Source organism: Rattus rattus, chromosome 5 (assembly GCF_011064425.1).
Source record: "Rattus rattus isolate New Zealand chromosome 5, Rrattus_CSIRO_v1, whole genome shotgun sequence".
NCBI lineage: Eukaryota > Metazoa > Chordata > Mammalia > Rodentia > Muridae > Rattus > Rattus rattus.
In genome coordinates this window covers 7,449,915-7,466,326 of record NC_046158.1, presented here as the reverse complement: position 1 = coordinate 7,466,326, position 16,412 = coordinate 7,449,915, and the positions used below count along the sequence as shown (strand labels likewise).

Below are 16,412 nucleotides of genomic sequence, written 5' to 3'. Positions count from 1 at the left end.
GGTTCTGTAAGTCAGGAGCTGAGACAGGAGTGGGTTTTGCCTTTGGTTCTCCTAGGTCATCTTTGGTTCATGGAGGAGGATGCTCCTCTCTGTCTGCCAGTAAATAGGATAGAGGGAGTCAGGAGTGCAGGGGACCTCAGGGGGATCCACTCAGATCCCCTCTTGATTCTTCCTCTTTGGGGGAAAGTAAAAATGCTGCCCTCCTATTACTGAGGGCAGACCTGTCCCAAGGAGCTGGCCCAACATAGGATCAGCCACACAACTGTTAGTAAAGGTTCTGGACTGGGGGGCACTTTGCCTTCCCCCCAGCACCACTGACCCCCCTTTTTCCCCTCCTGCTGCTTGTGACCCCCCAGAGGGAGGGCAGTCTGCAAGAGCCTGCAGCCTCCCCGGTAGATGCCTCTCCCAGCCTCCTCTTCACCTTTGCCCGCAACCGTCAGTGGGCCTGGTGGCCGGGGTGTACAGGGTCTTGGTTAATTTCCACTTATTTCCCTGGGCAGTGATTCCAGTCAAGTGGACAGATGACTTGGCGGTGGGAGGGAGAGGCAATGGGGGCTGAGGAGGTCTGAAGCGTCCCCAGAGACATATGACAAACTACACTGAATCTTCCTTGCAGGCGGGGTGGTTCTACACACACACACACACACACACACACACACACACACACACACACACACCCCTGCCAGGGTTTAGATCTGGTTATCAAGTGGGGGTTCAATTTCAGCCCCTTCCTAGCAGCCAGGTCTCCTTACAGCTGCCCACTGTCACAACAGCCATTCAGACCTATGCACGGAAGACGGCTTGGGGGAGACAAGTGGGCAAGGTTCTGAGGAGGATCCTGGCTTTGGTTGTGCAACTTTGGCTAAGTGTCTCCACCTACCTAAATGTCCCTTCCCTCATCTGTGTGGCAATTTTATGGAGAGGGTGAAAAGTTTACATACATCAAGTATAAAAACAGGCACAATATGTATAGTGCCAGGGGAGATGGCCAGTACGTGACATGGAGGGCACATTCCCAGAATCCTACTTCAAGGACCGTCAAAGGTGCTGACTTCAATGATCATATATATTCCCACCACCATCATATCCTGCCTCTGCCTGACCTTATACCCTCATGGTACTGCTACAGGAAAGCGATTACTGACAGAGCTAAGAGTGAGATCTCTGACTCCTGGTGCCTTCAAGATGGAGTTCAGAGAGGTAGCTCTGGTGATAGAGGTGATAGTTTGGGAAGGCTTGCCTAGGCGGGCCAGAAAGTGAGCACATTTAACCTGCTAACTGTGTTGGAGCAGCTCCAGCCCTCAGCTGCTACCGGTGCCCTCCAGCTTATGTCCCACATGTCCTACCATGTGTCACTGTGTGAGATCAAATCCAGGATGTGAATGATAGCTGGAGGCCCAGGGTGGAGAGCCTTGTGCCTGCAGGGCTTGGACTCCATCAGGGACTAGTACTTGCTAGGGATGCGATACATCTCAGGGACTTGTGAACAGGGCCAGAGGGATACCAGCAGCCAGCAGCCAGCGGCCAGCCACTGGTTGGCTCCATTAGAGTGTGCTTATAGAGAGTAGGGTTCCTCTGGCCTTGGACGATGTCCGATTGCTCTTAAGTCTGGAGGGAGTACATATTGACTTAGTATTTACTATACGGCAGACCTGAGGTGGGAACTTTCCTGACTGACTGGAAAAGGAGAGGAACTGGAGAAGGAGAGGAACAGAGGGGGACCTGGAGAGCTGATAGGAGTGGGGGTGGGACACAGCCATCCCACCCACCCCCTAATCCTTCACAGAGAGTCAACTAACATCTGGCCTAAAAGACACATTAGGAGAAACTGGCTGGAGAGTGCAGTGGTAAGCAGTGTGGCTCCCTGTTCTCAGGCCTTACAGAGGCATAGCAGGAGCCTGCTCCTTTCCACCACCCACTTTCCCTGCCCTCTGCTTTGGAATCTTCCGGAATTTCCACCTCTGACCACTGCCCCTACAACTTCGTCACGCACTTTGACTGACCTGCTATCTTTTGCCTGTTGTCTCTTTGTGTTTATCTCATTTGCTCTGCTAGCTAATTCTAGAATGGAAACACCCCCTTTCTCTCTGCATTCCTTTGATGCTGGCCTCTTGTCTCACCTCATTCCTAGAAACTCGGAGTCTCAAAGCCCACGGAGTGGAGAGCCTGCATGGCTGTCTGTCCACCAAATGCCTGCCTCACCTAAAGGCATAGTAAATACTCAAAAAGAAGTTCTTACATCTAGGGTAAGGGGTTGGGGATTTAGCTCAGTGGTAGAGCGCTTGCCTAGCAAGGGTAAGAACTGTGGACTGGCTGAGTTCATAGAGTGCTCACCTAGCATGCACAAAGCTGTGAGTTCGATCCCCAGCATGGCATAAACTGGATGTGGTGGGTCATGCCTACACTTGTGAGGTGGAGGTGGGAGGGGAGGATCAGATGTCTAAGTTCAGCCTCAGCTGCATAGCAACTGCAAGACCAAGTTTGGCTCTATGGGACCCTGCCTCAAAAGAAAAGAAAAAAGCAAATAAAAATAAAAATCGGGATGTGGACAGAAAGGAAGCTGAGCTCAGAAAGGCGGTAGGCTCAGGGTCTCCAAGTCCTTGGTACTCTGACTAGGTATCTCTCCTAGATCCTTTTGTGTTCTCACTACTGTGAAGTTCTGTTGATCACCTCAGGATGTCTGGACCCAATGCTTCCCACCAGAAACATCAGAAGCACCAGTGACCTCCAGGGCCTGGCATTCAGTGGCAGCACAGCTCCATCCTGTCCCATCTGTGGGCAGCAGGAGACGTCTCTGTGTAACAAGTTGTTGTTGTTGTTGCTCTGTTGTTGTTGTTGTTGTTCTGGTTTTTTTAGACAGGATCTCTGTATAGCCCTGGCTGTCCTGGAACTCACTGTTGTTGTTGTTCTGGTTTTTTGAGACAGGGATCCCCTGTGTAGCCCTGGCTGTCCTGGAACTCACTCTGTAGACCAGGCTGGCCTTGAACTCATAGAGATCCGCCTGCCTCTGCCTCCTGAGTGCTGAGATTAAATGCATATGCCCCCACTGCATGGTGGGAGGCACTCTTGTTAGAGCCCTATGAAGCAAGTCCCCGTGTCAGGCACTGAGCTAGTGACAGTGTCCTGGGTGTGGTCTCCTACTGGCCCCACTCTGAGGACTCAAAGTTACATCCTGTGTTGAAGCTTAAATGGTGTGGGACTGCAAACTGTTGTATCTCTGGAGGCTTCTTAGACAAGTTGGATGTTGACACCTTCCAACATGGAAAATTCAAGATGATGGAGAGGAGCTACAGGCTAGCGGGCGGATGAGTTCTGACTGAGCACCTGCAGGCTTTGAGACCTGCTTCCTTATTCGGGAAGGGGATGAGATGGGCAAGGTAGGCTGTTAGATGGAGAAACTGAAGTCTAGACAATTGTCCTTTGGGTGTTTGTTTGTTATTTTGCTTTTGAGAAAGGCTCTGACTTTATAATACTGGCTGATCTGGAATTGACCATGTAATAACCTGGTCTTGAACTCATTGAGATCCACCTGCTTCTGCCTTCTTGGTGCTGGGATTAACAGCATGTGCCACCAAGCCCAGCTTTCTTTCTTTCAGTTAAAAATTACGCTGGGCAGTGGTGGTGCATGACTTAATCCCAGCACTTGGGAGGCAGAGGCAGGTGGTTCTCTGAGGATAGCCTGGTCTACAGAGTGAGTTCCAGACCACCCTGGTCCACAGAACAAGTTTTAGGACATCCAAGGCAACACAGAGAAATCCTGTCTTGAAAAATAAGCAAAAAAGTATTTTATGTGCATGGATATTTTGTATTTTGTCTGCATGTATGTCTGGGTACCCCATGTGTGCAGTGCTCTTGGAGGCCAGAAGAGAGCATCAGAAACTGGAGTTACAGATGGTTGCCAACCATGATGCAGGGGCTAAGAATCAACCCCGGGTCCTCTGCAAGCACAGCCAGTGCTCTTAACTGCTGAGCCATCTCTCCAGCCCCACCTCTGCCTGTTGAGATTGGATCTCCTTCGGCTCAGGCTGGCCTTGAACTTCCGACCCTCCTGCCATAGCACCTGCCAGCAACTGACCCTTGAGCTTTGTGGATGCTGCGCATTCCAGCAGCTGAGCCACATCCACTGCCCAGTATGGAGAGTTTGGATGGCTTATTCCTGACCATAGAGCCCGAGGAAGTAATGCTAAGATGTGATTCCAGCTCTCTAGCTGTCACCAAAATAGGTCTGTGCCCTAGAAGCAGGCACTGTCTCACTCACGCAGACCCTAGACTTGGTGCACTCCAACCCAAATGATCTCTGCCTGACCCACTACCTTTCTTTCGGGACTCCAAGGTTCCTCTCTCTTTCTCTCCTCTGTTTCCTGAGCAGTGAGCATCATTCCTCTTAAGCTGCAGAGATCCCAAGAAAACAGCAGGCCTCCTGAGCCTTCAGAATAAGCCTTCCCACCATAGGCCAGACCCTGCCTGTGTCTGCATGTGCTACGGTCTAGCTTAGCCTGTCTGGGGCAGGGCCTGGGAGTCTGTCTTTCAGGCAGACGAGGCTGGAGTCCAGGGTCCACACTATGGCAATAAGGCTGCAAGAGGTCTGGACACACTCAGTCCCTCCTCCTTCACCCCTGTTGTCCTAAGTCTCAGGTTCTGTCCCCTGGCATAGAGAAAGGAATGAAGGTTGAAGGCAGGAGGCTCCAGGTTCCAGTTCACTTGCCTCATGCGGGGAAGGGGGGTGTCTAGGAACCTTAGCTGCCCACCCTATGTAAAGTTAAGAGGGCCTTTTCTGCTGGATTCCTCCTCCTCTCCTCTTCCTCCTCCTCCTCCTCTCCTCTTCCTCTTCCTCCTCCTTTTCTCCTCCTCTTCTCCTCTTCCTCTTCCTCCTCCTCCTCTTCCTCCTCCTCTCCTCTTCTTCCTCCTCCTCTCCTCTTTCTCTTCCTCCTCCTCTTCCTCCTCCTCCTCCTCCTCCTCCTCCTCCTCCTCCTCCTCCTCCTCCTCCTCCTCCCTCCTCTTGCTCCTCCTCCTTTTCTTCCTCCTCCCCCCCTCCCCTCCTGGACTCCCTCTGTGACCCGCAGCTCTCATTGAAATTTCGCCCTTGCCCAAGAACCCTCGTCTGAAAGCTCATCCCTATTCATCTTCCTTACGCGTTTAGAGCCAATAGGTTTTTATTTATTCATTTATCTTGTCTTTTATCCCCCTCCCCTTCCTCACCAGGCTGGAATTTACAATTCAGTTCTCTAGTGGCCTTGCTGAAGGACAGGAACCTGGGAGAGAAGGGGCTGCGCCCTGGCCCGTTTGTCCCGTCTTGTACTCTAGGGGTGTTCATGCTCTGTCTGCAGTGTGGGACAGGCAGGCCCACACTCATCAGCAGGAGGATTGCCAGAGAGCAGGGGTGAGCTGGCCTTAGCTTAGAGAACTAAGAGGGCACTGGGTGGTCTGGCTGCCACCGGGGTGCCCTCTGGTGGCCACACCTGCTCTGGCATAGAGTTCACCTTCCCCCTGCTGCCTGTACACAAGCAGTGCAGACTGGGATGTGGTCAAGGCTGGAGTGAAGCAATATACTCCAGGGAAGCCACCGAGGGAGCAATAACAATGGTGACGTAAGATAATTACGGCCACTGCACATTAAAGCACTCCCCTGTGCTCGTGCTCGCTAGTGCCTGGCCCAGCTGTCTCCCTGCCAGCAGTGGCACACCTACATTACCGTGCTTTATTGAAACAGGAAGAAAACCGAGGTTCAGAGAGGGAAGCCATGAACTCTGGTGGGTAGGCATGAGATGCGCTCTGGCCACAGACAAGTTTCTGGCTTGCTTGCTAAGCTCCTTGACCTTGGCATGACTTAGACGATCTTTCTAATCTTTAGAAAGGGATTAGACTGGGGTGTACCTCGCAGGACCTTCTGAGGGCTGCCCTCCACCTGCCCCTGTGGCACTCCCTTCTCCCTAGTTTCAAACTTGTAATCATGGAACATTTGCAACCATCAGGCAAGTGGAAAAATGCTGAGGGGTTCTTCCTAGACTTCCCACCCATCCAGACCCCAGAGCTCAGCCAATATCAAGGTCAGAAACCAGGAGAGGGCCCCATATTTGCTTCTGGTGGTCATCTGTAGCTCCTACACCCTCGAGTAGAAGCTGTTTCTATGAATTGCTCCCAACCCTAGCAATGATTAATATTTAAAAGACAAATCATGTTGAGACTCCGCCTGGGAAATGGGTGGTGAAGGCAGTTCCCACAGGAGCTATGGACCCAGAACGGGATTCTCTACAGCCTCAGCCCTAACTTTCATGGCCTTTGCCTGTCTTGAGCCAGCGTGTGGTCTTTCGATGCTCAACAATGTCCATACGTAATCCAATCTTGGCTCCTAGCCCTGGGCTGTCTTCTCTCTTTCTCCTTCCCTCACTCCCTCCCCTTCTCCAAGCTGGCCCAGGCCCAGCCACCACCCACAGTGACAGCCTCATCACCATTGACAAGCCCAAGTGGGGATCTACCTTCCTGAGCTAGTTGCACTGCACTGTGACTGAAGCCGCCCCAAGGGACTGAGGCATTTCAGGCTGGGGACACCAGGTTGACTGTGCAATAAACCTAGCTTTCCCCAAGGACACTCAGAGGCAGCAGCCACCTGCAGGGTGACATCGGACCCCTCTTGCCTGCTGCTCTGGCTGCTCTGCCCAGCCTCTGCCAGGGACAGGCTGCTGCATCCGGCAGGCCAAGCCTAACTCAGCAGCGTCACCACTTTCTGCTGTGTGACCTTGGCCAAGGGCCTTTCCCACAGCCCCCTACCCCCACCTCAGTTTCCCTATCCATATGACCAGAAGGAGCAAACATCTGGGACACTTTCTCTGCACCCAGTCTGACCTCGGACATGTATCCACAGAGCCATTGACTCCTTAATGTACTCTGTTACTGTACCCACCCTACAGTTGACAAGAGCACAACCCAGAGATGGTGACAGTGGTCTGAGACTGTTTCAGCATTTCAGCCCATTTCAACATTCTGACTTTGTTTGAGGTAGAATCAGCCTGGTGGAGCCCAGGGGGAAATCCAATAGAACAACACTGTTTGGGCTTTCAACCACACATCCCGAGCTCTTGTCAAAGGCTGCTATTCCCTTGTTAACATTGCCTAAGCATTGAAGCTCCTGATAGCTCCAAGATTCCTTCTTCTTGGGGCTCACGTGACAAGGCCTGAGCACTTGACTAGGGGGACAGTACCAGCCGAGATGCTGCACTATCTACACTATCCCCACCACCACCATGCTTCCTCCTTCAACAACCCTCCCAAAGCCTCCCAGAAATTGTCCTCCGCAAAATGCCTGGTCGCTGCCTGGTGTGGGCTGGGATCCTGATGCTACTTATGCACTGGACTGGACTGGGTGGGTTGGGATGGTGCACCACTGGGGTGGGGTGAACCCATGCAGGTTGGAGGGTAACCTTGCAAATAGTACCCAGATCTCTGGTCTGAATGCTGACTTCCTGCATAGGAGGAGGGGCTGGCTTTGAGTCAAAGAACCATGACTGCTGTGCAAATCCTGGCAGGAAACCATGCCAGGGTCAGCTGGCCAAGACTGCTTCCACCCACAAAATGTCACTCAACCCCCAGGGTCCTCAGGGTAGCTTGGCTTTGGCATCTTTCCATAATGGGACTTGGAGGTGGTCTTGTATCAGGGCCCTCTGCTTCTGCTTAGCCAACCCCACGTCTGTCCCTGTACCCCTCAATTTAGTGGTAGAAAAGCGGTGGGATGACTTACATGGGAACAGAACCTTTCAGGGGGATCTCCGCACGTGATACCCGAGGGCTCCACTTTGACCTTGACATAATCCTTCAGGCGCATCACCTTGGGCTGGCAGGCGTAGAACTCCCAGGTGGGGCCCTCATCTGTGGTCACCCAGGATTTGCAGATGTCATAGTCCCCAGAGACCAGCGGGAGGCAGTGCAGGAAGAGGGCCAGCAGGCGCAGCATGGCTGCGCAGTCCGAATGGGTGGGGCCCAGAGGGGCACTGGAGAGGTGGTGGGGTCAGGGGGCACTTGGGACCTCAGCATGGAAATGCCACATCTACCAGGCGATGGCGGCTGGGCTGTACCATTGATTTGACAGTGCAGGTCTGGTTTGCCAACGGGGGAGCTTGCGTTCTCCAAATGGCCGAGACAGAAAATCCAGAGCCAGCGTTTCTCAGGCTGCTGATGGGCAGATCAAAAAGTTGCCTGTAACTTGGCGTCCTCCTAACCTTGGTGTTACACCTCCCCTGGAGGTGAAGCTGATCAAATCGGGCAGACTCTCAAATTGTGACAGTGGATGGAAATGGGATAAGGAGGAAATCCGCAGGGATCCGGCATGGGGCTGGATCAGATTGCTTTTAATTTTTGTCCTTCCAATCAATCCAGGTCTTTAAAGGGCCCTTAATGTGCACTGTGCTCCACGTGCCTGCATAACAGCCTGCATGGTGAAGATAACATGAGATCAGGACGTGTACATGTTAGCTGGAAACCAGCCCCCTCTTTGGGACTGGACTTGGTCTCTCAGACTAATAAAAAAGATTTCTTTTCATACAGGCTGAAAGTGACAATGACTGTGTGACTGGCCTATTAAAAGGCCACTAAAATGCTAACAGGAGAGGCCATTTGCCTCTGCTCTGACGGGGGCCAGCTGACCTTGGCTAGTAGCCATCGGCCACTTATTGTGAAATTCCAGAGACTTCAACTCTCACTTCATCCAGGTACCTGAGCTCTGGCTTGGCTTTCATCGTGAAGAGAGAAGAGAGAGAATGTGTTCATTAGCAGCAGCACCTGCAACAAATTAAAGGGGGGGCACTTAGAGACGCAGAAGAACAAAAGCTGTCTGGCAAAATGTGTACAAAAAATAGGTTGCATTAGTGCGGTCTCCAGAGAAAGCTGGGCTATTTTTTTCTTATTAATATCTGAGTTACTTGTTTAGAGATGGGCACGCTATTAAAAATGTGGTGCATCTCCTCATCATCTGTAGAGATGTTTGTTCAGTGGAAGTGGCCTTTCTCGAGGATCAGGAACTTTCTAAAACATCCCCAAGAGACAATGTTTAACAGTTGCTTTAACACACTAGGCCAGAGCAGTCAAAATGTCCAAGTTGTTAACAGAGGCCTGAGCCTCCGACTGAGCAGACTATGCTCCTACTGCTACAGCCCAATAGGGAGGTCTCTGTGTGGGCCACCCACAATCCGCTCCCTGTCACCGGCACCGTGTGAAACCATGAGTTCAATGAGTTAAAATCGAGAGGCTGGATGCTGTAAGCTTCCACGGGGATGGAGTGTTTTGTCGTATTAGACTCTCTGACCAAGGCCAACAGTTTGCAATCATTTTAGGAGAGTAGCATCTATTTTAAGCCAGCAGTAATCATTTAAAAGCGAAAATAGATATAGCTAATAGGAGTACTGCGTCTAGAAACACATGACTCTCAGACTCTAGTGTATTCCCAGGCGGATGCTACAGGGGGGAATCAGAGTCCCGGCCAGATGAGATTCCCCACCAAAACCCCCGGCCAACCAGGGCAAAGGTTACTGCAATGGATGTAGAAAATAAGGAAGTAAGTAAGTAAATAAATAGATAAATAAATAAAGTCTGTTATTAATTATTCTGGTTATAATGCTCACAATTACTACATTTCAATCTCCAAACCTCACAAAAGACCACCTGACTCTCACCTGAAGGAAACCCCTGTCAGCCATTGTATACCAAAAGTCCCAGAGGAGTTAATTGTGTTTATACAGAACACTGACACCCAGACACAGAACATTCCTGCCCTCAAATGACAAGCAGGAGGGTGAGACATTTTGGTCCAGCCCGGTGGCTGAGAGCTCCTTGCTCAGGGGTAAGCCCCCAGCCAGTGCTCTGCTGCAGGCTGCACTGGGCCTCATCCATCTAGGTTAAGACCGCCCCTGCCCCCTCTTGGGATGAAGGACTCCTAATATAGATGGATGAGAACTCAGTCAGACCACACTTCACACCTTTCCTCTGACTTTAAACAGAAACCTGCTCTAGACCCCGCCCCGGGCTCGCTTCTTGCTAGAAAACTCTGGAAGAACGTGACCAAGCGTCTATTTTTTTTTTCCCCAACCAGAGAAAATGTAGTAAAAATAAAGTAGCACGGGCTCCGGCAATGGTTTGGACGTTTCCAGCCAAGCTCTGAGCTGCCCAGAAAACAGCATGCCCCTAATTAATTCTTCCAGCAGCCGGCTCCCGACTGTTCACTAACAGGTAGGGCGCTCCTGACGGCTGGGGACGACCAGAGCGCCAGGCTGCGGCTCTCAAGGCGGGCCCAGCTGCCGGCTTCATCTGCAGGGCCAGCGGCTGCTCCTGGCTGGGACAGCGCTGGATTCCGGCCCGGGTGGGGAGGCAACCAGGCCCTGAGGCCGGAGCCCGGCGAGAAGCAAGCGGCGCAACTTGCAAATCTATTAATTGCTTTGCAATTTTGTTGGCTTAAGCACCACACATTCCCTAGAAAATGGGGGTGGGGAAAACAACAACAAAATCTGCCAGGGGAAAATGTGTTTACAACCCGTCAATCAGTTGGGCGTTGCTGGCATCGAGGGGGCACTGTGAGCTCGGCACTCGAAAATTACAGTAGATTTTTTGCCAAAAAGAAAATAAAGGGCGGGGGACTCAGGCAAGAGTCCGCGGAAAAAAAACGAGGTGGATAGCAGGGAGCGAGGAGCCGGCAGGGGAGAAATTCCGAGTAAGAGGTTGCATCCTCGCGGATCGTTTTCTCCTTGGAAAATAAATCTTCACCTGATATTATTAAGAAACTGCAGCTCTCTGAAACAAATGGAATCAATGCGCTTTATTTTCTTTTAAGAGTCCTCAGGAACGGGGAGGGGGGGTCTGATAGCCTGGGTATTAAAACCCGAAAATTAGATTTTATCAAGATTTCTGAACTCAGATTTCTCTGTCTTATTGAATTAGCGCTTTTACGAGCTGGCCGGGCTGCCAACAGGCTCTTGCCGGAGTCTCGGGCTGTGCGCTCTCCTTGTGGGAAACTTGCCTCTGTGGGGCGCAGGGTCCCTGGGGATGGGGGGGTAATGGGGAGGGTGGGGGGCAGTCCACCAGAGGCTAATTCTTCTACCCAGGCTGGACAAAGGGTAGAAGGGTGTGTGAAACTTGCTTTGGAGGAGGTAGGAAGGATCCGGAAAGAAAGAGGAACCCCATGGCCGGCGGTTACCTTCCCTCCCACCCCCACCCCGTCCTGGGTTGCCCCACGCTCACCGCTGCCTTGGTGGACGTTCGGGCTCAGGAGTCCCGGTGTCCCCAGTTTTGGGAAGGGAGCTTTCTCCAGACTCTGGTTTCTCCCCGTCACCCTCACAGCGGCTGGGGAGGGCCCCAAAAAGTTGGGCTCTTGGGGGCGGGGCAGAATACCCAGCTCTGAGGACGTGTAGCTGAGGCCGCCGCGTGTAGGTCCCCGAGGACGGGCGGGGCTAGCCTGAGACCCGCAGACACCCAGGAGTCTGGCTGAGTCCGCGCTGAGCTTGGGGCGAGTAGACAGTGGCGTGCACCGCACACAGAACACAAACCGCCACTGCATTTTGCCTCTCCGAAGTTCGGTGCAAACCACTGGCACAATTAATAATCACGCCTTTAATAAAGGCCAGGCCAGCATCCAGGCTGCCCCCTCATTTGACATCGCCTCCCTTAATTAAAAGACACCGAGCAAAGCTCTAGGGAATTATTTGCATTCTTTTTCCCGGCGCCCTGCTCCCGCGGAGACGCTGTCGCCGCCACCCCCAGCCCAGACCCGCAACTTACTCCAAAGCGGATGGACCGGAGATCCAGAGGTCCACTTCCCACCTTCCCGCTGCCTCTGCTCCCCCTGGAGTGCGACTGTCCACGGTGGTGGAGTCCCCTCTCCACCTGCCGACCCCCTCCACAGCACCGAAGGAAGTTTCTAACCCGCCTGGCCAAGAGTTCTCCTAGCGCCTTTAGAGCCCGGAGGCGACTAAATTAGGGAGGGGAGCGCTGGCGGAGAAGGGTTAATTTACTTTTCATAGACACGAGTAAGCAGCGTTATTGCAACGGCCCATCCCCTCTCCACACAGGCGCACAGGATAGAAAAAGACCAGCTGGGTGGCGGGGAGCCCAGAGAGAAGACTAGCTACTCTACTTCTTAAAGATGCTGCACCCGGCGCGCACACACACCCCTCTTCCGCGGCTCCAGTCCTCCTTTAGTAGCAGCCGCCACCAGATAACTTTGCGTCCGAGCCTCGGCTGGTAGGCTCGGAGTGACTCCCCGGTCCGGGGAGAACTGGCACCGTCACTGAAGCCTTTTCAAAATGAAAGCACCCTGGCGAAACTGCGGCGCCTCCGTCCCCGCCCGCCGCCCGGGCGCTCCCCGCTCGCCTTACCCGGGCTCGGAGCAGCTTCCCGGAGCGAGCCCCCAGAGGCCGGAGACCGCCACCCTCTGGCGGGTGCTGGGTGGGCGCAGGGGCCGCAGGGTTGAGAGCCAGGGACTCCTGCCCCGGGCCGTCGCTGCGGTGGCCACCGTCAGATCTGGGCTGGGGAACCCTCGGGCCGCCGGGGGGCCCGCCCGCAGCCGTCCCGGAGACGCGGGCCAGGGAAGGGGGCCAACCGCGCCGCTCGCATCGCCCTCCCGGGACGATTGGGAGGTCGCTGCTAACAAGTGCAAACTTTTGGGGCCCCCTGTGCAGCCAGGGGAGAACCTGCACGCGCGCCCCACTCAGCCCCCGGTCTGGGTGGGCTTCGCCGCGGCTGGTTCAGGCGCCTGAGCATCCCCCTAGCGCGGCGCCGGCCAGATGGCGGGGCGCCTCACCGCCCCCCTGCACTCCGCTCCAAGTTAATGCCGAGGCTAAATCCTCTTGCCATCACTCACGGTCACCATCGGGGCTTTTATCTCCCGGTCTGATCCGGGCTGCGTAACTTCCTCTGTGTGGCTTTAACACACCATCCCACCACGGAGCAACGGTCTTCTTAAAGGTGCAGGAAGGAAATACTGCGAAGCTCCGGGGACGAGCTCGGCCCGGGGAGGGGCGCGGCGAACAGGGTTGTCCCGGCGGGCCCGCGGCCAGGGTGGCCCCAGCAGGCGGCCGCCGGAGTGAGCCTGCTGTGGGGGGTCGCTGCCTACTCATCGCCTGTCGGCCCGAGGACCAACGGGTCCCTGAGCTTGGGGTGCATCCTCAGCGGACTCGGGTCAGGCACAGCGGAGCTGCATCTCCCTTCTTCCCAACTGTGGGGCCTGACTCCGTGCCAGCGCCCAGGGGTGTGGGGGCTGCCCCATCGGCACCAGGGAGGGGGCCAAGTGAGTCAGCCCCCACCCCCCACAGCCAGGGCTCTAGGCTGCTGGCTCCTTGGTTTCTGTCTCTTTCTCTCTGTGTGAAACGCTGCCACCCAGAAGGCCCTGAGCAGTGGGTAAAGGGGTGGGTGGGTGGATTTGGGGAGCTGGGGAGGGGGAGCGCTCTGAGCGCACAACCAAAGCCTGAATACCAGCTGACACATCGCCGCCTCCAGCCTGATGGGCCCTGCTTTTGACGGAGAAGCCAAGCCAGCTCTGCAGGGAGCGCAGAGTAGGGGGGCAGGAGGGCCTTTGCTAAGGAGCTCTCTGCCTCCCTGGGGCAGGCCTGGGAGGACCACGTGGGAGGACTCCAGCAGAGGCCGGGCAGAGGCCACTGAGTTGACTGCGCTAGGGCAGCCCTGTGCTCTCTTCAGCCCCCTGGAGGCTTCCTTCTAGGCTGCGTTCGGGGCTGTAGGACTGCTTCCTGGTCTTTCCAGGGGCGCTTTGTGGGTCTTTTAGGGTGCTCCTAACCTCCTTTGGGTGGGTTTGCGCTGCAGTATTTACAGAGATGTCATTTGGATGCATCAAGAACAAAAGACCTGGAGGGGGGGGGGGGGGAGGGGGGGGGGAAGGGGGGAGGGAGGGGAGGGAGGGGAGAGGAGAGAGAGAGAGAGGAGAGAGAGAGAGAGAGAGAGAGAGAGAGAGAGAGAGGCTGGTCCAAGGTCACAGAGGGTGTCACAAGGTAGGCTTGTACCTCAGTACCCTACCCCATTGCCAGCGCTCACATCCTCTTTAACCCTTCCCTGCTCCCAACATCTCCCCTAAATCTTAAAAGATGGTTGTTCTGTTGGTTATCACCTTTGGAATCTTGTGACAAAGCAAGCAGAAGAAGCAGAATTAAAGGTTGTCATCGGTAATAATGACGATGACACTAGCAAGCATTTATGGGACACCTTTTGTGTCAGGCAACATGCAAAGCGGCCCGTGGGCATTGGTCCCTAGTTCGTCCCCAATCTGTGTGACTTAACCCCTGTCAGCAAAACCTCAACTTGGAGCTTAGAGACCTTAAGAAACTTGGCCAAGGTCACACAACCAAGGAAGATTCTGGCTTGAGAGATGGATCTTGGGTTCTTAGTTGGGTGTTGCCCCACTGGCTTGCTGGATTATTCGTGGTATGACACAAGTTCTCTCAGAGCCTCAGTTTCCTCATCTGTCGAGTATGAATGACAAGACCTTCCTTTTCTGAGTACCAACTTGAACATGTCCTCAGATTTCAAAGAGGGGCCACTCCACCAAGCTGTCCAGGAAAGCAGATGCAGGCCAATGCCCTTCCCCCAGCACACACGGGCTCCTATCCTGGCCTCAATGCCTCCAACTAGAGGAAACTCTCAGAAGGAAGGCCACAGAATCTTGGATTGTAAGCATCTGCACCTCAGGCAGCGGTGAAGGGCATACTGTGCGACTTCTGCCCAGGGTGAATGATGACCCTGTAGGCCTTTGGCCTGCTGTCTCCCCCAGGTGGGGCCATCAATCCCCAGCAGTACCCTGCTGTTACATTACACAGTGTCTGGATGCTGTCAGGTTCAGCCAACAAGGTGTGCAGGAGGATGCTTTTAGCTCTGGGTTCAGATGCATTGGGACCCTGGACTGGTCCTCCTAGTGAGTTTCAGGATGGCTCTTGTGACCCACACATGCAAAGATTCTGCCACTGAAATTACAGCTCCATGGCGATAAGACAATGGAGTTTCTTGGCTCCTCACCTAATGAGCTGTGTGCCTTTGGGGAGAACTCTTCCTTGCCCTTAGCCTCAGTTTCCCTGAGTGCATGCAAAGAGGAGCGCAGCCCCTGCTTTTCCCTCCTGAACTGGCTGCATTCCACAGAAGCCTCCAGGAAAAGGCATTCCTTTCAAAGAATAATAAAGCATCCAGGAATGAATAGGATTCCAGCCATGTAGGGACCAGGTGGCCCGGCCCCCCGTTCATTTCTAAACTGCATTAAGGTGCTTTCTGACAAATGACCTTTCACTGGCAGAGAAAAGCAGCTGAGCACCAGGGGCAGAAAAGTGTTAATGAACACCCCCACCAGAATCATCGATGGCTCCCTCTCTCCAGCGGCTAATCATCTTCATTGGTGGGATTCCGGCCCTCACTGTGCTGTTGTAATTCGAATTGTGTGTGTGTGAAAATCTGTTACTGAAAAGCATCCCAGAGCAGTGCAGCAACATGGCACCGGCCGGCTGGTCTTTATTGGTAAAAAGGATGTGTGTCTAAGCATATATGTGTGTGCATACGCTCGCGTCACATACATAGAGAGAGACTGTACGAAGACTCTGAGACATTTATCAAGCCGTAAGCAGGGGAGACGGGAGTTGGGCAGGCTTTGTTGCACATATCTTCCCAGTGCCTTCCGAATCCTTTGCTATCGGGAGATAAACAAAAGGATCGAGGAGTAGCAGGAAATTATAAAGTCACATGCAAAAATAAACTCCTAGCTCTGCAGTGAGAGGTGACAGATGAGGTCCTGCCCCCAGGGATCCCAGCACAGACAGGAGGGACAGATCGAGTGAACTCATACCACCTAAGGACCCTGAGCCTTGAGCGTTCTGGCCACACCCACAGTAGCTGCATTCTCTGTGCCAGACCAAAATTTGGATTCTTGAGAAACCCTTTGTCCCTTTGACCTTGACCAGTTGAGATACAGAGTTGGTGGCAGCTGCCTGGGACAGATCTAGGAGCATTTAGGGGTTTCGAGACATCCCAGGGTCTCTGATTTCTACAGCCCGGGTTGGTGCAAGAGATGAAGAGCAGGACTCACTCCCAGGGCATTCCCCAAGGTGATGCCTCCAGGCAGCAGCAGCAACTGCAAGCTGCATCCAGCTCCTCCCTGCCGGTTCTCAGCTGTAATCTCTAGATCATACTCCCATTAATTATTATTACCGTATTAATCATACATGTGATTAATTCAGTAATGGTGATTCATAATTGATTGCATTTTATATGGCGCCTTTCATCCACACATCTCCCAAGATGTGCACAGCCTACAACACGACTCACATAGAGCAGGACTTGTTCTTAGCTCGTCTGCATTTTGTTGAATAAACTTCCCTTCACAGAGGCAGGGGGCTAATCGTCTTTGGGCAGACTGGGCTTGCCAGCCCTAGCTCCTTGCCCGTCTT

At 53.6% G+C, this 16,412-nt stretch overlaps 1 protein-coding gene across 6 annotated transcripts in view; it reads right to left on the bottom strand.

Moving 5' to 3' along the window:
- Ntng2 (netrin G2) overlaps nt 1-13,326 on the bottom strand; it is a 57,537-nt gene extending 44,211 nt beyond the window's left edge. For 2 of the 6 annotated variants that reach the window (XM_032902943.1, XM_032902937.1), the window contains exons 1-3: nt 12,354-13,326; nt 8,638-8,772; nt 7,736-8,422 (exon numbers count right to left, since the gene is read on the bottom strand). In XM_032902943.1, the coding sequence (XP_032758834.1) occupies nt 7,736-7,948 (213 nt within the window). In that variant the 5' untranslated portion in view covers nt 7,949-8,422; nt 8,638-8,772; nt 12,354-13,326. Of the gene's footprint in view, nt 1-7,735; nt 8,423-8,637; nt 8,773-11,220; nt 11,735-11,757; nt 12,310-12,353 lie in introns of those variants that run through there. The other 4 variants (XM_032902938.1, XM_032902941.1, XM_032902942.1 and 1 more) reach the window with 4 other exon arrangements.
- Nucleotides 13,327-16,412: the final 3,086 nt, after the last annotated feature.